The following is a 25248-nucleotide window of genomic DNA, read 5'->3' as shown; positions in this document are numbered from 1 at the left end:
CAAGTTTTGTCTTTGTGGCAACGACGGGAGCTCTACGCTAGCAGCTCTTTCATGGTGAAACGGGACGGGCAATGGCAAAACTCACTTCGGTGAAAGGAGCCACAAGTGGGTGCACGGTAAGGGGCACCCGGGCCCTTGCCCACAGCTAAATTTTATTTGCACAGGGTTGCCAGTTCTTGCAGTAAACCTGGTGTTTTTGCAGCTCCTGGAGTCATGGGATTACATGAGAGTCATCGCTTCCTCTAAAGAGTGGAAAGGAAAACAAAAGGTGAGGACATTTGACAGCCTTCAAAGAAGGAAAAATAAGAACTTCAAATCAAGTACTGAATACTCCAAAACTACAAAGCAAACAAAATAATCCCAAAATATGAACATCTCATGATCTGGAGGATGGTTAAGGAGCACCACGTCTATTATGGCACACAAAAGCAATATTTATTTGTCTGCTGCCCATACCCAGCAGTCATGAACGCCGCTGCAGAATTATGACACGTTACCAACGCTCCAGACACCTACGAACGCCGATGACCGCCTTAAGCGATGCCGCGGTACCCGCGCGGCCCACCCTGCCCGCACAGCATTCAATAGCTGGCTGGCCAGGTCCCAGGCCGCCATTTGCCCCGTGAGGCGATGCCCTCTGCGGCACAGAGAGTCCCGCGCAGTCGAAGGCGGAGCCACCCGAAGGGCTCCAGCGCCAGCGCAACTCAACCGACGTAGGCACCTCAAGTCCTAACGCACGGCCAAGTGCGCATGAAAGAGGCGGGGACCTCCCGGCTTGGCACCCGCCATAAATGCCAGCAGAAAGGCACTTCAGGCCACCTTGTAGACTCCTCCCAACTCTCCTCTGACGCATTTATAAAGTAGGAATTCATTATTTTTTGCATCTTCTTCACGGGGTGTAGAGGCAAGCAGGCTCGTACGGGGACTAAACCGTGGGCTGCTCCCTCCACAGCTGGCTGGGGCTTCTCTACCCATGGAGCTTCTTCTATAGGTCATTTCCACAAACGGTATAGAAGACTCATTATACAGCTCTAGACTCTCAAGTGTGCTAACTCACGTGCTCCTGAGAAACAGTAAGACACTGGACAGCTTGGCTCAACCTTAATAAAGTCCATTTCCACAAGTATCGACTGACAGAGTTTGCTAGTTGCTGTTGCAAAGAGCGCATAAATCAGCTTTGCAAAGCACTCGGCCTTTCACCGCAGTCGGAAGGGCGGCATTCACCCGTCCTTTGCTACGCAGGACGTCATGCTACGGGCAGGCTACCCATGTAGGTAACAAAGATGTCCCTACTGAAAAGACTTCTAAGATCAAATAAAATTCAGTCAAAACTAAAACTAAAAAGTAAAATACATCGGTTTTCTGTTTCTTCTCTGACTTGTATCTGAGGAGAGGACTGGTTTTAGTCATCTCCTCAGATACAAGTCAGAGAAGAATCAGAAAAACGATGTATTTTACTCTGAATGGAAATATTCTGTTGATCAAAAGCTAGGAACCACCATTTCAAAGTACTGAAATGCCAAAGCTAGTAATATTTACATCAAACTCATTATTTTAAATCGGTTGTACGTCTTTGTGCAAAAAAAACCCGCGGTAAAATCTCTCAAAGGAAAAGCAGTTTTACACGTTAGTGATTCAGTCAGGTATAAAACAAGAAAGCCAAATGACTGCGAGTTGTGAGAGCATAGAAAGTTAATTTACTGTTGCATGTTGCTGCTTTTAAAGAAGAAAGTCAAAGTAATTTATTACAGTTATCAGCCAAGTCGCAGAAGTCGTCTAGGAAAACTAAGTATCAGCTTAAAATCGAAGCGAAAACAAGTATTTCCCCCCAGTAACAGGAACAATACTGCTGCACCTTTATCCATCATTTCAGCAAGCTCCTGACGAAGCAGGAGGTCGAACCGACTGACGTGTGTTCCCATAGCTCCTTCGGAGCCTGAATCGGAGAGCGATGGCGTGACCCCCTGAAAAAGCTAAGAGCCGGTCTGCAGACGCCGAGTTCCTACGACAGACAAACCTACCTTGTCCGCCTTCCGCTTCGCCCTTCTCTCTCCATAACCCTGTGCGGTATTTTCTGTCCAGGCTTGTTTCTTGCCCCCTTTACAAACCTCAGACCGTGCGGCTCCGAGGTCAAATTCCAGATACAAGCAAGTACAGCGCTGAATAAACAAGGAACATCAAAAAAGGCATTACTGAATATAGCTTCTGTATCTCTACCCTACAAAATGCAGTTTCAAATTCAGGACAAACTCTACAGTCAATAAGAACCTTGAGAGAGGTTACAAGGATTAAGTTCTGAGAACATTGACTGTTTCAGTATCTATTTACTTTCTTCCACCGAGACACATACTTTACCACATGTGATACGTGAAGGCCGAACGTGAATGAGAGCCTAGTTCATGTGCGCGATGTGTGTTATCGAGGCTCCACAGGAGTTACACAATCTGGTTTTTATTTAATAAAACTATAAAAAAAGGGTTGTACTTAGTAATTTCAATAAGCTTGGGCTATTTTATAAACTGTTAGCTGTGAGCCTCCAGGGATTAAAAAAAAGAAAAAAAAAATCAAGTAGCTTTGGTAACAAAAAGCAACAATCCAGAAAGGAAATTATTTGTCAAACTGCCTTAAAAGCACTGTTTTGTTGAAAGGCATAGCCAAGACTAAAAGGTATGAGATCCAACAACAGCTCCGAAGCAGATACCCGGAGCAGCACCCGGTCACCGGTGATCCGTTTCAGGCCATTTGTCACCACCTGCGCTAAGGCCGGGATGACTTTGCTCTTGGCCACGCGGACCGAGAGCTCTCCACCTCTGCAAGCGCGGCTCCTGCGCGCCGAGCAGGGCGGTAGGACTGGAGAGCCTCCCTCCTCACCTGGGAGCGGGTCTTCGCACGTTCAATAGCAGGCAGCCCTAAAGCAGCGGTACCTAGAGCGGAGAAGCTGCCAACAGGGGCAACGCGTAAATCCCCAGTTTTCGGCTTCGCAGCACGCCTCAGGCTGCTGTACCACCAGCGACTGCTTCTGCTCTTCGTCGCGCGAGGTAGAGTTATACTGACCTGTAAATAGCAGTTCGAGCCCCTAAATATATCGCTTAAAAGGTACAAATTACACATAAAACCACGCTCTGTCATAACAATTTTTCAAAATCAGAAATAAACTATAAATAAAGGACTAGAAGTTGCGGCAATCAAAGTTGAGACGTGCTAGTTTTATGAAGAGTCGGAGCTCTTTCATGCAGACTTTCTACAGCTGCCTGTTCCCAAATCCCCTTCTAGAGAAGATGACCTGACTGAAACACCTCCATATTCAGCATTAGCATAACCAGCGCGGCTTAAAATTCAAACTGTCTGTTCTTCACACCTCCGCCTAACTCACGACATACTGTGAAGTGTCTTAATTAACCCTCAAGTATTCTCTCCAATCTAGAAAGATAGGAAAAAAGAGACTAGTAATGGTGTTCATTGGAAAAAAGAGACTAGTAATGGTGTTCGTTAGACTTAGCGTCGTATTTTCCACTTGTGGCTATGTAGCACATCCACATTTTGTGTAGTAGTTCCCAAATCAAGCGTTTTGGGCTCTTGCTGTTGGACCTTCCAGAGAGGCCCCAGGGAGCTGCCAATGTGACATCCTCCTCTTCTAAAGAGTTCATAACAACTTGGATTTCATTGCTTCAGGTCACTCAGATGCCAGCCTGGACTGACTTCATCTCCTCGTCTCCTTCCAAGCCCCCAAGATACCCGCTGAGGCAAGCAGCCTCCTCCTTGACCTTGCACCTCCTGGCTGCCCGGCACAGGAGCAGCCCTCGGCCCATCCGCTTGGCCTTAATGCTTCTGAACATCCAGCCGCCGAGGTACCAGCTACATCAGCTGGCGCAGCCACAGCTCATCCAGCTCTTGGCTTCTGAGGGACCCCTTGTTCGGGCAGAAAGCTTGGCCAGTTCCTTATGCAGATGGTCGTTCTGGAACTTCAACTTTCTCCAATCAGATGAAATATTACTCAAAGCCAGTTAAACAATTACGCCTTTCCATGAATTCCAGTTAAGGCTGTTTTTCTAGTTTCCAACCTGCGTTCTTTTCTATCGTACAACAGCATTACTTGCACTCTCTTCAAAGACGCACTTTCAGGCAGGAGATGACATTCACTGCTGCTGCTGCAGCTAAAGACACGCAGAAAGCCTAGGAAAAAAATCAATCCTAGTGAAGTGTTGCTGAGAAGACACAGCAGTAAATGGTCTTGGTGTCAGTCATCTTATCTCTCCTTAACTGAAGGATGAGGAATTATGCTGGACTGTCAAAACAGACGGGATTGATTCTACTTTCATCCTTGCTTTCAATTATTTGATAACCTGCTGCTGCTCTCCTGAACAGAGAATAAATAGAGACCTTGTTTTAAGACAAATACCAAAACTTTACTTTTAGTTACCAAAAAGTGTCTACAAATGCTTCCTCTGAGCCCATTCTGAGAACAGCTAAACCACCTCCGCCTTATTTGAACAGATATAACTCAAGGGCGAAGACCACCAATGATCTCTGGAAACAGGGTTCTCCAAACCCGACAGAAATACCTGACAGGGATCCACCACGACACTAAAACGATGCCTTCCCCCGGACACAGCAGAAGCAAACCCCATCCCTTTCCAACGGGGCCCGAGGAGGAACGTTTCCCCCGGCTCCTCCCAGTGCCTCCGCAGCCGGGGCCACAGATTCCCCAGATCCCGGTTTGCAGCCCGAAGCCCTTATCCGCAAAAGTTCTCCACTCGGGTAGAAGAAAGGCTTACTGCTCTCGTCCGCGGCTATCACACCTTACCCGTCAGGTGAGGGAAAAATGGGATCTTGCGCAGATTTGGAAAGAGCCTTTTCCAAGATGGGCTCTTTGCTACCAACCAAGAAAATCTCATTGCTGCCTCTACCTCTGAAAGGACTGCTGGTCCCAAAACCTTCACAACACTTGTGACTGGGTGATCCTCTAAGACGTGAAAAAGGCACTTGCTCTCATAGCCTCTAAGCATTTGCTAAGTAGAGCAATGCTTGACGGGACAAGGTTGGCGCCCTTTGCGGTGCCAGCAGGTGCTGAGGGCTTTCAGTTCGTATTAAAATTGGCCACGGCAGAGCAGGGGCTCAGCAATTCGCTCAGAACATTTTAACGGACATATATTACAATTTCTGTGGACTTTTTAAAAATCTTACACGACAAATAGAAAGGTAGTAAGCGCAGCTGCAAATGTAGAGCAAGGGAACCGATTTGATGCGATGAAGGAAGCCTTATGTGCTTATTAGCATGTGCTAATTTTTTTCCTGTCCGTTTGCCCTATTTTTTTCCCCAGGCCCCAACAGCTGTTTCACAAGCAGTCTTAGTCTGCAATCTCTTCTTTTCTTACTGCTGCTGTCCATCTACTGCACTGCTGGTTGCCCAGAGAGGTGGGAGATGCCCCATCCTTGGAAACATCCAAGGCCAGGCTGGACAGGGCTCTGAGCAACCTGATCTGGTGGAAGACATCCCTGCCCGTGGCAGGGGGATGGACTGGATGGGCTGGAAAAGTCCTTTCCATCCCAAAGTGTTCTGTGATACTTCTGGAAGCACATACATACTACGATACTTCTGGAAGCAACGCCGATGAAACGAGTACTGAATTTCATTATGTCGCTATGCATGACAGAGGTTATTTAAGAAAAGCAAGTGCCAGGATGGGGACACTCAATATCGGGGAGTTTTTCAATCAGATACCGAGGGGACACCAAAGCCAGCACCGGTATAGCCAACTCCATCACACCCACCGCCGCCTCCGACAGGGACCGCGAAGCGTTCAGCACCCGCTCCCGCTCCCCCTGGGCTCCACACAGTCTGGAAAAATCTGGACTCGAGAGCAGACTCAGCGGTATTCCGAGGGTGAAATGCAGGGATAATGTTTTCCTTGGATTATACAGAAATAGGGCAACTTTCCTTTTTTTTCCCCCCCGCTTTCCTGTGCCGAGCACCCATACCACAGAAACGCTAGTATAGGTGTACTCCACACACAAGGGCAAAGGAGCAGCTTAGCAAAATTTATTTTCTGTTAAGATTAGCTCAAGAAGGGCTGTAAAACCACAACTGTTCTGCAGGGACACGCTGCTGGAATATAAACTCAAACCTGTCCAAACCCACGCATGAGAGATGTTTATTTTCCCATATTCATAGCCATAAACAAGCATCCCTTTCATAGCTTAACCACCTTCCCGCCTCTGTAAGCTACTCCATCAGTGAAATGAAGGGTAAGCCAAGAAAGGTGATAAGAACACAGTCATTCTGCTTTTTAAGACACTACACCTCCAGACGGGGACTGAAAATACACTGCTTCACCCAGGCTTCCTTTCCGTAAAATATGCCACCTGAAAAATATTTTAAAATAAACCAAAAAAACCTAGTAAATGCTATGTTCAAGTTGAACTGCCACACTACCCTGAGTTTCTCTCGCTATCAGGCACTCAACCACGCAGCTACACGGGCACAGGCCCACGCCGCCGCCCTCAAACACCTGCGCGGGGAACCTGGAGGCGAGCAGCCGCCGCGGCGTTACTGGAACGGGGCAGGGATTCAAGGGCAATTAAAGCACCAGAAATAATTGCTCAGTAGGTTTGTACTTTAAATACCTTCTTTTCTGCTAAAGCAAGGGATGCCAAGTTCTCTCCTGGGACAGAGGTGCAGCAAACGCGGTTGTGGCGATGCAACGCTTGTCTTAAAATGTGCAAAATGCAGCCAGTCCCAGGATCTTCACAACGGATACGGTGAACTTCATAAAACCAGGCTGGAACACTCCTCTATATCTAAGACAGTACATACCTAACTTACCTAGTATAGGTTTACACACAGTTTTAATCTGTGTTATATGGAATTTGCTTGTGCTGCTCAATGGACTACTCCGAAGCCAAATGCACACAGCATTAAGTGACGCGTTCAGACATATTTTACCTGGCTAATTATGTGGAAAAATTCCTAAGTACATTAATCTTCGAACGGACGTGCTGTTAAGTAAGAAAAACCTCACTTCTCAAACAAAAATAGCTACAAACCCGATTAAAACAGACATTTTTAAGTTGCTTGTTATTAAGTGAGCAGAAAAAGTTCCCCCCCCCCCCCCTTTTTTTTCTGATCAAGCATCACTTGCACCACGGCATAAATGAAAAAGGAACTTAAAGCATTTAATCTTTGCACAGCTTATATAGGAGAGCGTCGAGCCCCTTGAAAAAAAGACTTGCAACAACTCCGCAGCGTGGAGCAGACGCCCCGAGCGACTCCAACGCCCGTCTGACAGCGGGGCTGCGCACAACGCCTGGCCGGGGCCCCGGCGGGACCGCGCAGCCTCCAGCAGCCCCGGGTTTTGTCAGCCATCACGAGCCCCGGTTTTAAGCAAGGAACTGCTGTAATCAAAGCGCTGAGGGGGAAACCTGAGTTACTTTAAAGGTAGACTTCAAACACCTCGCTCCAGTCTGCTTACGGTCCCAGCTCTTGCTCTTTCCTTCTCCCCCTGGGAAATCACGCTTGGGGGACCCTACTGGAGCGGAGGAAAAATAAAAAAAAATCTCAAGTTTGTCCATGATCCCTTTTTATCAGAAGGGATTTTCTCGCTCCCGATTCATACTCCCAGGCCCCTGAGATCTGCAACCCCTCTGCCGATGCTCCCCGGCAGTCCCCCCGCTCTCTGCCACGGCAGGAGCCGCCCTCTGTGGTACCATCTGCCGGGCGACAGGGACCGCAGTGCAGGGACGCGCCATGTACTTCATCTCTTTTATTTATTTAACCGGACCAGGCCACGCTCCCGGTTTTTCCTTACCCGGGATTCTTCTCGGCCCCTTTTGCAGAGGGAAGCAGCAGCGGACAGGGCTGCTTCTGTCCCTCTCCGTGCCGGAGGAGAAGGGCTCTTGCGGGAGGGATTGCTTCAGGCCAGCGAGACCGTCGGGCCTTTTGCTTTTGTGCTCCATTTTAAAAATACACGGCATCTTTTTCCATTTGGAAAACCTATTACCCAAACTGATCGCATATTTCCGTGCTATGAAAGATATTCGTGCGGCTCCTTATATTTTGGCCCAATCTGATCTACATTAAGGCCATAGCAGTACCACTGTATATCTATTCAGTTTTTCCTATGACCACGCAATCCTTGGAACAAAGGGAGAGGGAGCTGCAGCCCATAGGAAAATTATCATTTCGGGGGAGGACTTTGCAGTTCGATCGGCCTTGAAAACGTAAAGCATACAACCAAGTGGAAACTCTGAGCATAACCCTCATTGCTGCTTCCTACTTTGTACGCTAAGTGCAAAGCACGGACGCTCCCCCACTCACCACCCTTGCACAGGCGGCCAGAAGCTGGTATGAACACGAGGTTTCTAAAACCACCTGCTGAAGCAAAGAGATTCACTCTGCACCCCTGAAAAAGAGCTTTCTTTTCGGTTGGGTTCAATCTTACTTTGCTCGTGGGCTGAGGTTCCCTGGGGAGCGGGGCTGGGACGTGGAAGGGCTCAGATCTTCTCCCCGCTCGCATCGTCTTTTGCAAACGCTTTCCAAGCAATTCAGGCATCGACCTACGGTATCTGTCTTGCAGACACAAAGTCTTTGGCATTTCACTGTGACAGAGGAAGCTTCACAAAAATGAGTTTCGATGAGAGCTCTGGAAGAAAAGGGAGGGTTTACGTGGAAAAGGGCAGTTTGTTCTAAGCGAGAATGGGAGAAATGCAAGGCAGGAGGAGAGAAGGAGATGCAAGGGCTAAGAAGTGAGGCAAATCTATCATTAGCCCCAGTCTGGCCCCATTACGAAAACATATAGGAAGAAATAAGAAATAAAAGGAGCTTGAGCAACCATCTGCATAAACTTTCACTACGCTACACAAGGATGAAGTACCCGCTTGTTTTGAGTGACAGCTTTAAGAAGCAAACTAGACATATAAAAGAATTTCTATATTATATTATTTTACGCTATATTGATGTTTTCCTTCAATCACCATCACCTCCCTTCCCAAAACTCCTTCCCTCGGCATTTTACGCAAGAAGCCTTAAGTCCTGAACAAGCGACACCATGGCACTGCATTTTTTCAACTTTCTGGAGCTTCTGAACTTTGAGAAATCCCCTTAACTATGGATTACTCTATCTGTAAAGTCTGCATTCGCCTCTAGGATGTGCTACATGCTGGAGAGGTGACAAGGGCGAAGCGCAAGCCCAGCCTGCCAGTGACCGAAGGCTGCTCCGTCGAACGGGGGGGACGGGCTGAGGTTACCAGATGGGGTCTGTCTATCCAAAGAGGCAGCTGCAACCTCTCAAGCCCGGTTAATAAGGCCCCGGGGCTGCCAAGTACAGCAAAACGCAAGTGGTAAGAACAGGCATGGCGGGTTAAGGGAGTTCACTGCAAGGATGTAATTACTGTGGGAAGGGCGCGATAGGGCAGGGTAGCACGAACGCAAGAACGTTACATCAGTCCGAGGCGCTGCTGCCATCTGCACGGAGCAGGACGCGGTCCGGACGCAGTCCTATCTCCCTAGCTGTTTGTTCTGTTTTCCCGTGTTTCGTGCTCGCAGAAGGTACCGGGTTACCCGATGTCTGCTCGGCCGCAGCCCGGGCAGTGGAAGCGCACAGCCTCCCACGCTGCCCCCGCAGCCCCCGGCCCGGGCTGGGAGAGACCTCCAGGGCCGCGGGGAGGGTCCCACTTTGAGCCCCGATGCCCACCCCGGCCCTCCGGAGAGCACCCACGGCTACGCCCGCGTGGCTGAGCCCCGCTACGTGCTCCCTGCCAGCGCACCGAGAAGCCGAGATGCTCTGATCGCCTTCCCACGGCAGCCCTGCTTGACAGCGGGTCCCCAATTCTGCTCTAGGATGCTGGCATTAACCTCATCGAGAGCGTCCCATGTGCTATAACCAGATGCTCAGCAGCAGTTCAAGCGTTGGTCTCCAAAACGCTATTCTAATACACAGAGATAAAACATCACCAGCTCCTAGAAAGCTGTTTCTCCATTTAGTAACATCGTCTTGCCAGCCTGGGGGAAATCACGTTGAAACAATACGTTAGTACCAACACACGAACAAGAAATAAGCCTCAATACTTCAGCCTTGATGGAACAACGGTAATGAAAAAGCATTTCAAACAAATCAAAATGCGCTGAAACTGCTTAGATCCCGGTATGCACTTAACCACGTGCTTGAACGTAAGCATATTTTTAAGGCTTTTCTGAACCAAGGCTGAAGTCTTTGTGCAAGTATCTCTAGTCTGAGATACTCCAGCCTGTATTTCACACATATTTGCCAAAGGCAAGTGACTGCGCGCAGTGCTGTACATCCTTCCATTCAAACACTTACACAACGCTATAATCGTTCATGGAAAGAATGCCAAAACCACCAACTCTCATCAGCTTCCTTTCACAAAGGCTGAAATTAAGACACAAAGTTCAAGGCTAACGTTTCAGAAGTCCTTGCTTTCAAGAGTCTGTGCTAGGAGATTGTCGTGTCAGATAACCAAAGCCAAAGTCTGAGGACATGCCAAAAATCCCCAAATACCGACAACCGCACATTAACTCGTGTGTAAGTACTGATCGTAAAGACACACACAAGTTTCTTCGTGTCTCGATATCCCTAGAAAAAAGGGGTGACAATAAGCAAGCGAGGAAAAATCCGTCACAAACGGCAGATCTGAGCAGGTTTGGGTTTTTTAATTCTTGTCAGTTGGCCTGTCTTTAAGGGTTTGCCTGGTTTGAGAGCTGAACACCAGAAGGCAGGCAGGCTACTGGAGATCTTCCGTTTGCCAACAGCTGTACTCTCAAATGCGTGTATGCAGCCCTGGGCTTGAGGGCCGGGGTTTTCCAATAAACAAACCAAGTCACATTTGACTCAGTATCTGAAGTCAAAGATTGAAGATTCATCGTACTGGCTCTGGCCCTTTCCTTTTAAACAAGCAAGGTTAATGCTCTGCAAGAAACGGAAGACAACATTCACGCTCGGCATCGCATGTATGTGAATATAAACCAGATCACAACTCAAACAAGCAGGCACGCGTCTATAAAAACACAGTTCAAAGCCTGAGGACAACCTAAAAGCATCGCATACCAACAACTGTTTGGGTTTTGTTACAGAAGGAAGAAAGCTCATTGAGAAACTCAAGTCATTTTCTCTACAACAAAACGTAGAGACTGGCTTAAAACTTTTACTGTGTTATTTTTAAATGCAAAGTTTGCTGCTTTCTGTTTATTTACAATCTGAAACGTTTGTAATGGTTTTTTGAGGCTGCTCATCTTCGGCACCCTCCGCAGCAGACAGAGCATCGCGCCAGGCATCAGCAACCTGCGCAAACCGCCACCTCCCGCGTCCGCTTCGAGCTTAGCGCCGCCTCCTCGAACGTCTTGCAGTTACTTTCCCCCTTTTCTAAACCATACGCTCCACTAGATGCATACCGCTACTTCGTTAGCAACAAATTACATGGTCAGATACCCTTTAGTAACTTTTGACTAGTTAAGCCGTTAAACCTCCTGTAGCACCTTGGCATCTCCAAACTGGAAGCCTACCGTGACTCAGAGACAAAAATTCTGCGCAGTAGATGCTCACCTGGGAGAAGATTAACGACCTCGCTTAGGAATCTACATCAGATGAAACATTTCATTTCGTGCAGAGACACACAAAACGCGTGCCCACAGTCACCCAGAAGAGAAGGCACCATGAACGCCATCAGACACGCTAAATCAGCTGTATTAAATTGAGCTCTCCATGACTGTTTGAATGATCTGATCTTCATACGGAGGACAAAAGGGAAGGTGCTACTCAGATGTAAGCAGGGAAGGGGCTGGGCAACTCATGCAGGAAGGCTTGCCATAACCTTTAATAATACTTACTCCCCCTCGTAAGTCTGAGCCTAACGAGAGGGACAGCAGAAGAGCACCGAGGGGAGACGTCACTGTACGGGCACTAAAAGGAAGGGAAAGCAGGACCGAGGCAGAACGAGACACGGGAACGCCGGACTTGAAGGACTACGAACACGCGAGGGGAGCACGTGTACCCCGCAAGCGCTGCCTGGGTAAGCGGAGCCGCCCGCCCGGCCTCGCCGTGCCCGCGCGATGGTACGTCCTTCCCTTCTTACAGCAGGTTCTGCCTCCGAACGCTCGCTAAACCACAGCCAAATAAAGAAAAGGCAAGGGATCCATCAGTGGACTTAAATCTAGGCTGCTGGCTGTGAAACTACAATTTTACCATCTGCAGATCAAAGTTATTAGGAGCTTTTCTCCTTTTACCCTTACCATGGGCTTCAGCTTCTCAAGCCCACAGAGCGCCGGGACGCCGTTACTTTCCGCTGCTGAACGTCAGCCTGACGCTAAGGTAAACTTCTGGAGAAAATACCAGGCTTTTCAGCAGCACTCTTCCCTTCCCAAGGCTGGATCAACTCTTCTGCGTTACCGCAGCACCGTCCCAACTCCAAGAGCCTGCCACAGCAGAGCAGGCTTCAGGAACACGACACACGGAGCGGAGAAAGCAGCGGTAAGTACGGCAGGTACCGGCGATCGGCTCCCAGGCGGCCGAGTTCTGCGAGGCCCCGCAAACCACGCAACCCGGCTCAAGCGAGACGAGGTGGGACCTCTCCACGCGCCGCCTCACCTCCGAGGGATGATCTTGCTTGATGGCTGCAACTCAGTTACAAGCTTTGCAAATACTCTGGCAAGTCTTTGATAAACTCCATAAATATTATGACAACAAATATCGCTACTTTGACCAAAACGACAGCAGAAATGTACAACAGAAGCCTGCGGAAGGACCAGCTCTCTGAAACCCGGTACCAAAACCAGCGAAGAGGCAGCCCCTACATGACCGATGAGGTGTTCTTTTGCTATGGCAAGTGCATGCACATGCATGCGGTTTTTCAAATAAACAGGGTTATTTTCCAGGGATACGAAGCAGACGGGAAGATAGGAATTTGCAAAACTGATGGCATGCAGACGACTTCTACTGCAAAAGTAGATATGTAAACTATTTCAAAACAGAAGCGTTCAAATATTTTAGTTCTTAAATGTAAGTTTAGATTCAGGAAGAGACCATGGGCAAACCCTTGCTTTCCCAGCAAAAATGACAATTACCCACATATTTACAATCAAGCAATCCAAATTTAGCACCCTTCTGCTCCTCGTGCCCGTACACCCGCTGCTGAGAGCAGACACTAAAAGCCATGAAACTCAGCCATGTCCACGCAGCAAACCTTAGCACAATATGCAGTTTTGCCCCACTAGCAGCAGGTGTCTTAGAAATCACGATTAAAAATCTCCTTAGGCACAAAATTAAATTTGCGAGGTCTTTTGCTAACTTGTGGCAAGCCAAATGTTCTTTCGCTGTTACTTAGGATATCAAACTTTGTTTATAAGCTACACACGGAGTGAATTGCTACCACAGCGATTCCCTTCACTCGCTCCCAAAAGGCAAGAACCTAGCTGGCTACACCGGCCAGCGTCTGAACTCCTTTGAAGTCGAAAATAAATCTTTCCAACAGACACGTGGCCCTAGAGTTTCTCACTCTTGTTCCAGTTTCTGTTAAGCCATGTTATCTCCCTCTTCACATCTTTAGGATACACTTGGGGATCAAATATTCTAGCTCGGTTGAGAGACGCATAGTACAGCAACAGAGAAGCCCGAAGCGCTAACGTCAAGTTACTTGGGCTAACCTCGGAGCTGGCGGGAGGACAAAAAAAATTAAACCTGAAATCCCACCCACCTTAGGGATTATTTTTTTATTTCACACTCACCTGCTTAGAGCTCCAAAAGACACAACAGCGAGGTGAAGCAAGCAAGCAAAAGCGCTCAAAAAGGTGGTTTTCAACACGTGGGCCGTTCCCACCCGCGTTGCGCGAAACAGGGAGCGGCGGAGCCACCGCGGCAGCTCTCCGCCGGCCAGGCCGTCCCCGGGCAGCAAAGGCCAACGCGGCGGGGGCGGCAGCTCGGGTCGGGTCCTGGCCAGGCGGCTGCCAACGCAGCGGGGCAGGGAACGGCGGCAGGGCAGCTTCCTTCCACGGCTCCGCTCCAGCGCTGGCTTCCCACCCTGCCGGGCGGCGGGAGGGTCGGGGGCTTGAAGAAGCCCCTCAGAGACTGCATGAGGCAGCTCGGGCTGAGCTGAACAAAGGCAACGGGGACTCCGGAGCGTCTACCCACTCTCCTCCTCAGCAAGAAGCACATGTTCTCCGAGTCCAGTCCCTAAACCCATGGAAAGCACATGAAGGGCTTCTCCTGGGCGCTACGGGAAAAGAGTGGCAATAAGCCACACCAGCAAGAAATCTCCTCTTCTTTACTTAGGACCCCTTTGCTATCTGCTGTCTTCTTACACAGGTGGAGGTTTGCCAAGACAGCAACCGCTTCATGGCAGGTAACTGAAAACACGACACCACAGTTTGTCAGCCACATGGGAATCTCTGCCGAAGCTGCTGCGCTCCTTAATCCGATTCCATTTAATCCAGTTCATTGTCTTAAAGTGCCGTCTCACTTAACACAAGGACTGAGGATTACTGCTAAAATACAGGTCTCAACCCGAAGGTCTCATTCATTTTAAGAGCTACCTCTGAAGCTCTGTCTATCCAGGCACACATTCTGCACGGCCTCGGTAATCACACCACGCTGCCGACAGATTCTCCTAAAAAAACCCAAAGAACAACCAAAACGCACCCAACTGACATGAGTTAATCGCCTCAGATGTAACCACCACCGGTATTTCCTTTCTTTAACTAAGGCAAGTCAAGGAGTTTTGGTTGGGCACAGCCCGGAGCTCTGAATTAGGAGTTTGAGCCATTTCAGCCGTTCCTCACGCAGCGACGGAGGCGCGCTGCGGAGGCGGGGAGGTTTGCTAGCCAGCGCTTATCGCAAAATGGAACCAAATCGTTAACGTGTGGCACGTGACGGGAAGAGGGAAACCTATTTCCAAGAAGGCAGACTTGTTGCAGACTTGTTCATATGATTCCTCTCCTGAGCAGCGGCAGAGTAGCCACCGCATTAATCTTCCTGGATGCTGCAGTCGTGTTCCACCACTGCTCTTGCTACTTAAAGAGTACAAGGTAAGTATTGTTAGCTTGCTTTACCGCATGATTGAATTAACGAATGGTATGTGTACTCGATATATGCCCGGTCTTTCAATACGGGATTTGTGTCCCAAGCCCGTCACTGCATCTGCTGAAGCCACAATGAAACGCGGCAATCGGGCCAGCGCGGCTTTGAGCACGAACCGTTCATAGATGCGAACCGCTCAATTCTCACGACGCCTTCTGATGAAACCAAACTGCAGTAAGAAATCAAAAAGTGTGCTTATTTTGTCAATAAACCCTTTAAAACTTAAATCTGTTGCTATTCTTGGACTACAGGGCAGCCCGCGATTCTGCTACCCGAGAAGCACACGGGGATGATCTGGACGCCAAATTCTACATTTACTCACCAAAAGGTTGTCTTTTAAGCCTTAAAATGACTTAATTATTAATTTTCCCATTTGTAACGCCTCATGAAAGTAAAAAGGCGAACCAACAAGAGGTAGGTTTGATTTCTCTCTCTCACACCAGTGACATTAAGGACTTTGCTCATCAAACACAGAGTAATTATCCCAGAATAAAGCAGTAGGACTCTACACATCAGTACGTACTTAGGCATTTTCTAAGGGATTTAAGAAATGAAGTTCTTGACACGGTATCATTAGCAATGTGTAGTTAAAAGCAACAAAAGCCGCGTACAGCGTGGTAAAATACCAAACATGAGTGCTGTTAAATAAGCCTTACCAGACCATCGCAATTGCTAATCGCGACAGAAGCTCCGGGGACGTCAGTTATGTCTCCCACGTAGGCGCAGTTGGTCCACAGGGGTTCTCTTTTCCATAACCTCTCTGCCGCAGTTCTAGTCTGACTCCCGTTACCAGCATCGCTTCCAGTTTCCAGAGAGTCTTCGTACCACTCCACTACCGCCTCGGGAGCCACTAAACGCGTGTTGGGTTTCAGCCGGAGATGGAATTCCCTTCCAAACGCAGTGACATTAAAATACAGCTGTTTGGGGCTCTGGGATACCTCCCGCGTCGATCTTCTTTGGTGACTTGCAGAGAGGATATTGGAGATGTAGCTTCCATCCGCGTCGGTACTAATTGGAATCACTAACCCATATGGTCTCGGTCTGCTTTTTCGTAATTCTGCCAAGAGAAATACCCAAAACCAAACTAAAATTAGAACAAGAGCATGGAACGAGCCTGAAGATTGAAGACCAGACGTGCAGCTACAGAAACGCCCGCCACCAGGACAAACGCTAAACACGGGGACGCAAGAGGCCATCGCCTTGGCTGCTACGGGCTACGCTCCTTCAGAGCGCTCCAGCTCATTTACTGCGCCACGCACCCCAGCTACCGCGTGCCCAGGCCTACCGCCGAACGCCGTGTACGTAGGACCCGCTGCCTCACATCTCCCCTTCCCAAATTCCCAATTTCGGATTCCTGTCAGAGCTACTCCAAATCACTCCACCAACAAGTTCAGCTGAAGAATGATAAAACCCCGTGTAGTTCTTGAAAGGACAAGGGACGGTGCCGCTTACCACACCAATGGGCATTAAATTATCTACGAGATACTAGTCTGGATGCAAGCACCAACCTAATGTAGGCAAAAATAAGGTATGTGGCGCTGCTCTCTTTAGCTGGAACACTCAAGCCTATACATCTTCACTTGGGTACCCTACAGCAAGGCCTTTAATACTCTTAATTGTTATTAATAAAATGCTTTGTACTCCTTTTACACAGACACCGAGAGGACATGCAAAAAAGAATAAAACCATTTGACCCGTGATCATGATAAGTCAGGTACAACAAACGGGGGATAATGTGAGAGTAAGGCCATTTCAACTCCAGGGAAAGCATACGGACCACGCCGAGGTGGACGAACCCAAGGAGCTGTGCCCAGGTACCACCTCAGACACACACCGCAGATGCTGGGATACACATTAAGCTCATGCAAATAACCCTCCACGTGCCAAAATTTTCAATAAGCAGGTCTTTCATGCCTCTGTTTTCATAAAACTTACAGAGAAAACCCTGAAATATTCATTTACATTTATCTGGGGAGTTTCCTGGGGTTTAGGTTCGCTCAACAGCCAGAGAAGAGGCAGCGAGCCTTTTGAATTCTCTCGTGAGCAATGCCACGCAGCCCCTTCGTACGCCCTCAACGCAATCGCTTGCTCCTGTGTCAAGACCTCCATTAAGATTCTGAAAACGAAGTGCCGCGCCTGGTTCTAGGCGCGATTTGCGTACGTATTTCTGCGGTCTCACCAGATGGAAACCGGGAGAAGAACCCAGTGGATATCACATACCGCTGATAAATTAATCGATGCCAGCAGTGGTGTAAGCTGGAACTTTTCCCTCTACAGATCTCCTCTAACAAATCCCCTTGCCCAGCAACTTGCTATCGCCTCTCCTCTTCATCTAACTTGAGTAACAGAGTTCAAAAACAACAGAGAAGCTCTTTATTAAAAAAAACAACACAGAACTTTATGAATTTGTACTGAAATCCTGCACTTTACTGCAATACGTAGAAGCTATAAAACCAGCAAACCCACACTCTATAGCACTACAGAAATCCTGGGGTGATGCTACAGCAGCTCAAAGCGCGACCCTTAGCGAAGGCAACGTGCCCTAAACGCACGGTGTGCGTGCTTCCTAGGAGAAGTCACTGCTGTTAACACCTCTGCTCGGTGCCGGAGCACCCCGGGGTACGCGAACCGTGGGGCCAGGCACGGCTGTGGGCAACCAGTCACCAACAGAAGTTGCCCCAAGGCTAACCTGCTCTGGCAGAGGCATTGGCCAAGCAAGCAAAGCCACCGTAAAAAAATGGTAACAGCAACGCAAGCCCCTTTTGCCTATCATTTTTTGCGGTTCCCGCCGGTCAGCTCAGGATTCCCGTCTCGTGAGCAGCAACATTGCCTGACTGGAAACCTTCCACCTGGGTTCTGAATTTGCCTAAGTGACTACCATACCCCCCACCCCCAAAAAAGCCTCTTTCTGGGTAGCCCCTTACCCGTATCCTGAAAAGAGCATTATTAGCCTAAGAGAGTAAGTTTTTCCCCCTCCGCTCTCTGCTATTCCTAGGCACCGATGAGAAAAGGAAGAGAATCTTCTCTTTTGCTCAGAGAAAGGTCTTCTCCCGTTATCGCTTATCGCATTTGCAGCCCTGCATCAGGACACGCACATGTGTTTCCCGTTGCCTGAAAGTCATTTCACACCACTGTAAAGCAAGTCCATCAAACGAGCTTATCTTTTCGGTCAGACCTTTGTAATCTGGAAGTAATCAGGACGTTCGGTGTCCAATTTTCCTCCTGTAAAAGGAGAAGGAGAGACATTCCCAGGCTAAGTCAAGCTGTGCGCCAAACTGCTGCTAAGCCGTGCACCAAAGCCTAAGTCTTATTGCCTGTGAGCGAGACTAGGCGAGAGTTAAAAGGACACTTAGCACAGAAATAATTATACCCGAGCTCTTCTCTTCCTGAGAGAGCTGGCTGAAGCGTTACTAGAGTGATATTACCGATACTTTTCATTTAAAAAACTCTGTAATTGGGTAGCTCCGGTGCCACCACTAAGTGCCACTGAGAATTCCTCAAATATATATACTCAGTTAAATGAGCTAAATTTTGCCCGCTCCCGGTGCGAATCACGCTTGAACTGAGAATTAATAGAGCAGACGCTGAGCAGCCGGTTCCTCCCTCCTGGTAGCAGCGGCTGCTTATTTTAAGCGACTCGCGCATTCAGCGAATAACTTTAGTAGGAAAATGTTCCTAATGGCTTCGCATAACTGTTTTTTCTCCCGTTTTCTTTTATGCCAGTTACTGAGGGCTTTGACAGAAAACCAACGCCTGGTACCAGCAGGACGTGCGTAGACATTTAAACTCTTGCACTAGAAGTATCTTTAATTAAGACACAAATACTACATCCCAGGCAAGAAAATGCGAAGGAGCTTGTCGCAAGTCCCTCGTTCTGAAAGCGTGCTGCAGGTCCTACGGCCGGCAGCCACGGCGTGCGTTTCGGCGGCAGCCAGCTCAGCCTATTTTGCCGTACACCTACAAGAGCACGTTCTAAAACTGGTACCCTAATTAGGGCATTATCCTGAGGATAATTCCCCATCTAAAACGCTGGGAATTCTGAGGCAGGATTGCTACTCTCTCTCCTTAGAGAAGGGACCAAATTAAAACCCTAAACTAATTTTTATTAATGAGACGCCAGGCCACGAAGAGGAGACAGAGCTGCTGGGTTGTATATCCTAACTGGGTCAAAGTAAAAACCGAGCGCCTCGCGTTGCCCGTGCTTCAGCGATGAGATTTCATTCACAGACTGACATTCCTCCTTTTACCTCGCCGAGATTCCTCCTGGCTTCTTTTTTTTTTTTCCTTTAAGCGGGATGTTCGATGCCAAAGACCGCAGCCTGGTGATCAAATTCTGTGTTTGCCGCACAACTGAGAAATTGCTTTGCGCATCTTGCAGCAGCATTCCCAGATTTCTACTTGCGGGGGCAAAAAAAAAGGGTTTTTGCGAATAACGAGACGGGCCAGCTAGCCACAAGAAGGTAGGAACAAAGGGTGGAAAATGAGAACTGTCGAGTTTTTGAGTCAGCAAAAGCCTTTTCCAGAGTCTCCAAATGCTGAGCTAGAAGAGGAAATGCCTTTTGTTCAAAGGCAATTAACGTTAAAAGCGACATGACTGAGTACTGAAGACATCTAAACTCCTCCGCTGACTTACGTTACCCTTTTTCCATAGACCGTACGGTCATAGGAAATGCTATTCCAGCTGTAGGTGTTCCCTTTCCGATGCTAAAATTTCAGAGCTGATCTGTTCTGCTAATTCAAAGCTTACAGTAACGATCAGAGAAGAAACACGGAGCAGTAGAAAAAGCACTTAACTGCACATTTCCTTCATTTTTTCATCTGGCTTCAAACTGCTGCTCCGGTTACACAAGGTTTAAGTTGAAAGGAAGCCCTTAGGAACGAACATCCCATTCTTTCATCGCGTGCCAAAACGTAATTAGCTAGGGAACGCCTCCGCGGAGGGCTGTCCGTCCTTTCCCCCTCGGTACCAACGAGGCCGCGGCTCCAACGCCCCCGCTCACAGCGGCTGGCTTCGCACCGCCCAGCGACCGCGGACGACGCAGGTTTCAAAGTCCTAAACTTTCTTTTATCATCTGCATTGAGAAGGGTGTTATTTTGTACGGCGCAAGATTTTGTGAAATACGTGGATCAAAAATTGCCCGCGTGGTTGTCCACAGCAGAACTCTAAATGCATAAACATCCGCTTAAGAAAGAAGATTTCAAAAGCATAGTGTAAACTGGAATCAGTGGAAAAGGAGGAATTTCTGAAAGTTCAGACAAAATATTTCTATGTCTAAACCAAGGTACCCAAGTTCAAAGACATTACTTTTTTTTTTTCTTCTTTTAAAAAGTATTTCAACCTCATTTAGTGTTCATTATTCTGACTATTTTTTTCTCATGCTGCATGTAAATAAATTTTGATCACAGGACCCTCCTTTTTCCAGCCTTCTGGGTTGCAGCCAGAGGCCCAACTTTTGCGAACAAACCCATTTTTTGGCCACAGGAGCTCCGTGGCTGTCGCTGTGACCTGTGCAAAGACGTCCGCTGAGAGAAAGCGTTGGCAGCACCGTTTTTTCCTCAACGTTTTCCGAGCCATGGCAATGAGATGCAGCTTAATTACTACGTGTAGTAACCACACCTGCCTCTTTGTATTGCTAGCAGATATTTCAAGTAAGAATAGCAACGTGGAAACCTATTAAAAGGGTACCAAAGCACAACTGTTTCGGCAGAGACGACGCCGGGTACTGTGCACGGGAACCAACGTGCGGGAACTCCCGATACCATCCCATCCAAGCTGCCCCAGCAGCGGGCTGCACGCCGAGTCCCCGACCGTCCCGTGATGGTACGGGACACGATGGGATGACACGATGGGATGGCCAGTGGGCTACCGTCAGCTTCCAGAGCTCCCTCACCTCTCTCGGAGGCTTGCAGGGCGAGGAAGCTCAGCTACCTCGGCACGAGGACTGGATCTAAGGTGACAGCTCCAGAGCATCGCCGTGCCCGCATCTGCTGAAGGGAACTCACGAGCTAGGATACAGTCGGATTGCTGGATGGCAGACGTCCAGCTCTGCAGTACTGGAAGTACTGGAAAAAAAATACTTACCTGCTGCTGGAGGAATTAAGAGGACAGCATTTCAATAAAAAGACCCTCCTGTGCTCCGAGAGATTGCCCTTCCATCCCACGGACAACCACAGCGGGACGAGCACAGAGCTGTTCCCGTCACTTGAAGTGCGGCTTAATAACAAGCAGAGATGGTGCAGCGACGAAGAGAAGACCCTAGCAGGGGGGTTGCCGTCACTGCTTTCTGCCTTCATCGCTGCCTGCTGGTTTCCACAAACGAAGAAGCCGTTTTGGTCCCCTGCTTTCAGCAACCTGGATGACTTCAGCACTACCATTCGCTCTGTGCTTGGCTGCCTTTAGGTGGCAGAAATGCCCAGAGAGAAAGACAGGCGAGAGAAGGGGGATGGATTTCTTGAGAATTCCCACACAACTCCGCACCCGACAGGGATGAGGCCAGGCCGTACGGCTCAGCGCTAGCCACTGCGAGCTGGATGGATGAAGGCAAGAAGAGAGGCTCACACCGTATACCTCTCTGGTGTCCCCGTTCCTCAACTTCTCCGTCAACTCGTCCCAGGGGTACAGACGGCTCGAGAAATTCTTTGGGGTGTTTTCGCAGCCTCTGCTGAACTGCAGGTGACGGCGATTCCCCCGGGCTGCGGGGCGGCCTGGCACTGCCGTCTGGCAAGTTGGAGGTCCGAGTTTTCTTCCAGAAAAAGGAGCGCTGAGCGGCGATGAGGCTCTGCGGCGCGGGAGGCGGAAAAGCGAAGACGCAGCACCCCGCCGCGTGCCGGCGCCTTCGGGCTTAGCGTCTCACCGGGGACAACAGCACCATCCCCTCCGGACCGTCCCCAGGCGTTTGCAGTACGTTATGCGTTAATGCAGTTAATTAAGCTTGGGTAACTCCCTATCTCTATAATACATTCTGTGCTGATATTTTAAAAAAAAAAAAAAAAAAAAGCTATATGCTTTAGTTTGTCCTAAGTGACTTTCCAGGCTACGAGGAAAGATTAGCTGCCGACAGCAGCCAGCCCTGGGCCAAATCAAAACATACCACATCGATGCAAAGTGACACTTAATAGGGACTTAAAAGTAGGACAGCCCATGTGGAGGTAATCCTAACGCAGGTTTTACTGTCGTCATTAGAACCCTAAACTGAGTAAGCCATACTTTTTGCATCAAAATTTACAGGATCGAATGTAACTTTAAGTATTATCAGTTTAAAAAGGTAAAGCATAGGACAATTGCCAATGACCGTAAGTGTTAACTAGCTATTTGTGCTTTGAAAATATAGATTTCCCCTCAACAAAACACCATCGATCCCTGAAAGCCGGAGCTATGTGCAGACAGCCTGGTCTCGGTACGCCATCAGGCTCGCAGTCCCGCCAGCCTGAACCAAAAACCACCGAGAGGCCGCGCGGTCATGCCGAGGAGAGGCGGCGCGGCCGGCAGCTCGCTCTCGCTGGGCACCACCCGACACCGCGTCCCCTCCCACGGGGGTCCTGCGCCGCCCGGCCGCACAACGCGACATTGGGGACCACGGACCTGCGAGCGGACAGACGCACAGCCGACGTCCCCTTCGTCTCCCGCCTAACCCCTTCCCAGGTAGAGGAGGGCGAGATCCCACCAGCTGCAAAAGGTGCCCCGGCGCCCCGGGAGGCAGGCAGAGCGCCGGGCCCCCCGAGCACGCAGACCTGCTGCCACCCACCCTCTGCCACGCGGGATCGCCTCTCTCCCGCCGCTCCCGGGCGCCTCAAGGGCTCCTGACTACAGTCATGCTGGGACCGGGAAAGGAAGGAAAAAGCTTAAAGGAAAAAAAAAAGTTATTTTCTAGGTTAAGGAATTTTGTCTGATGTACTGTGTAATTTAAAAGACGCATTCCTGTATAGCTTATGGCTTCTGAAATTCAAATACAATCCATTTCTCATGGAAACGACTAGAAATAAAACACAAGATCAGCATACCACTGGAAAAAAGGCCTGTTTGCCAGTTAGGTTTAAATGTACCTAACGGTCTCAACTCCCGTTATTCACTGATGGCAGTGGAACTCAACCTAAGCCCAGAAGAACGCAGTGCCAGAACTGGAATTGAGACAAGACCTCCAAAATTTAGAGAAATACTTCAAATTCTTTTCCGAAAAAAAAACTCAGATCAAGACCTGAACCAAACCCTCAAAACTGGAGGTCTCACAGCCACTGGAAATAGAATTGCCCGGGGTCCGTTCCCACCGCCCCCTCACCGAAAAGCTGCAGAGCGCGCTCCGGACACCCGCGCTCGGCAGCGAGCTGCTGAAAGCCCCGGTCCGCTGCCGGGTACGCTAAGGACCGCGCAAGATGGCACACGGTCGCGCCAACGCCCGGCACGGAGAACGCCAGCTTCCGCGACCTCCTCCGTCCCACGGAGCGCTCAATTATCTGTTAGTTTAAAAGGACGCAGATCTTCTCAAACTAAACCGTGTGCACGTGCTCCTAATTACGCGAGGCTTCCCGTCCTCAGAAAACAGCCCGAGAGGTTTGGGTTTCAACCCAAAGTACCCGCGGGCAGCACCCAGCGCCTGTCCCTTCGGTGCCCTCGTTCGCCAGGCACCCACCTTGCTGCGCTGCGCTTTCTCACCTAAGCCTATCAGCGTACGACGCAAGAGCGAACGACTCTCGTTCGGCATGCGCCAAGCGCGCTGGGCCATCGACAGAATGTGAAGAGGCCTCGGCATTAGACGCATTTTTTCCAGCTAGAAGAAAAGGCTGAATGCTTCCAATACAGAGGAAAAACGGCACGAAGGCATGGCTCGCCCTAGCCAAAGGGAGCAGGCAGTTCCCCCGTGATGCAGAAACGAAGACAAGGCGGCTGGCCCGGAGCTGCTCTGCCGTGGCGTTCAGAGGGCTAATTTAAGCATGCTGCAGTTTTTAACTTTTGGGGTTTTATATTTAAGAAGGGAAGCACAGATGTATCAAGTTGCAAAAACGTACAATGAGAGAGCATGCAAATGCAAGTCGTGCCACATCACTGCGAAACTACCGATGCTCCCGGGCGGCAGCGGCGTGGGGGTACACACGGGAACGCTCGCCTGCCTACAGATCGCTTTTCCAGAAAATAAACCCGTTTGTTGAGCTTACTACTTTTATTTCTGTTTTGTTAGTGGCAATAATAGTAGAAAAGACTTACCTATTTGGATCTGCTGTTCTTTACCAGCCTGCAGGAGAGAAAAGAAACACATGCACAAAGTTGTTAGTGAAATTCCTGTGCAGCGTGCGACAGCAGAGTGCTTCTAGCAGGCGGAAAAATAATTTGGTCTGCGCTGCACCATTTTTTACATCTCAGCTTTGGGTTTCCAGGGATGGCTTTTCCCCTTAACCGAACGAACAGCTGTCCCCGCCGCCGCCGTACTGACAGAGCCTGCAGTAAGTTTAACGTAAATGGAGGTGCTACGAGATGCCGACTCTGAAGGAGCCGTGCTACAGACCGCGGCACCGTGCCCAAGGGGCAGCCTGGGGATGGAGAAGGGCCGGGGCGCCCCTGCCAGCGGCGGGCGCGGGGAGGCGGGGGCGCGGGCAGCCCTCCCGCCCTGCGAGCCGCAGGAGGGCAGCGGCGCCGGGACCCCCGGGGCCGGGACCCCCGGGGCCGGGACCCCCGGGGCCGGGACCCCCGGGCAAACCCCGCCGCCGGCTGCCTCCTCCCGGGGCGGCGGGCGGAGGGAGGCGGCGGCAGGGCAGGGCAGAGCCGCGGGGCAGGGGAGGGGGGGGGCGGCGGCCCGGCCCCGGCCCCGCCGCGGTCACTCACCTGCCGGCCGGCCGCAGCGCGGGCCCCCAGGAGCGCGGCTGCCGCTACCCAGAGGGGCAGGAGCACCATCCCGAGCCGGCCGCCCGCGGACCGCCGCCCCGCCACGCCGCACGCTGCCGGCCCCGGCCGCGCTCCTCCCGCCGCCTCGCCTCCCTCCTCCTCCTCCTCCTCCGGCGGCGGCGGCTCCCCCCGGGCGGGCGGGCTGCACGCCGCGAGCTCCGGCGGCCCGGGGCCGGCGGGGGCCGGGCGGGCTGGGGCGCGGGCGGCGGTGAGGCGGCGAGGCACCGCGCCGCCTCCTGCTGCTGGCTGCGCCCTGCCTGCGCCGCGCACCCCGACCTGCCGCCCTAATAAACC

The 25248-nt window shown here is 50.1% G+C and overlaps 1 protein-coding gene across 1 annotated transcript in view; it reads right to left on the bottom strand.

The window, feature by feature from the left end:
* The window catches only part of ADAMTS3 (ADAM metallopeptidase with thrombospondin type 1 motif 3), a gene marked incomplete at both ends in the record, with an annotated part of 124448 nt that extends 99485 nt beyond the window's left edge, over positions 1-24963 (bottom strand). Inside the window, 3 exons of the mRNA XM_082315445.1 lie at positions 15737-16137; positions 24280-24307; positions 24895-24963. Of these exons, the coding sequence (XP_082171571.1) occupies positions 15737-16137; positions 24280-24307; positions 24895-24963 (498 nt within the window). The remainder of the gene's footprint in view (positions 1-15736; positions 16138-24279; positions 24308-24894) is intronic.
* Between the last annotated feature and the right edge of the window lie 285 nt (positions 24964-25248).

Source organism: Platalea leucorodia (genome assembly GCF_965183815.1).
Source record: "Platalea leucorodia genome assembly, chromosome: 6".
In the NCBI taxonomy this organism is placed as follows: Eukaryota; Metazoa; Chordata; class Aves; order Pelecaniformes; family Threskiornithidae; genus Platalea; species Platalea leucorodia.
This window is presented reverse-complemented; position numbering and strand designations above follow the sequence as displayed.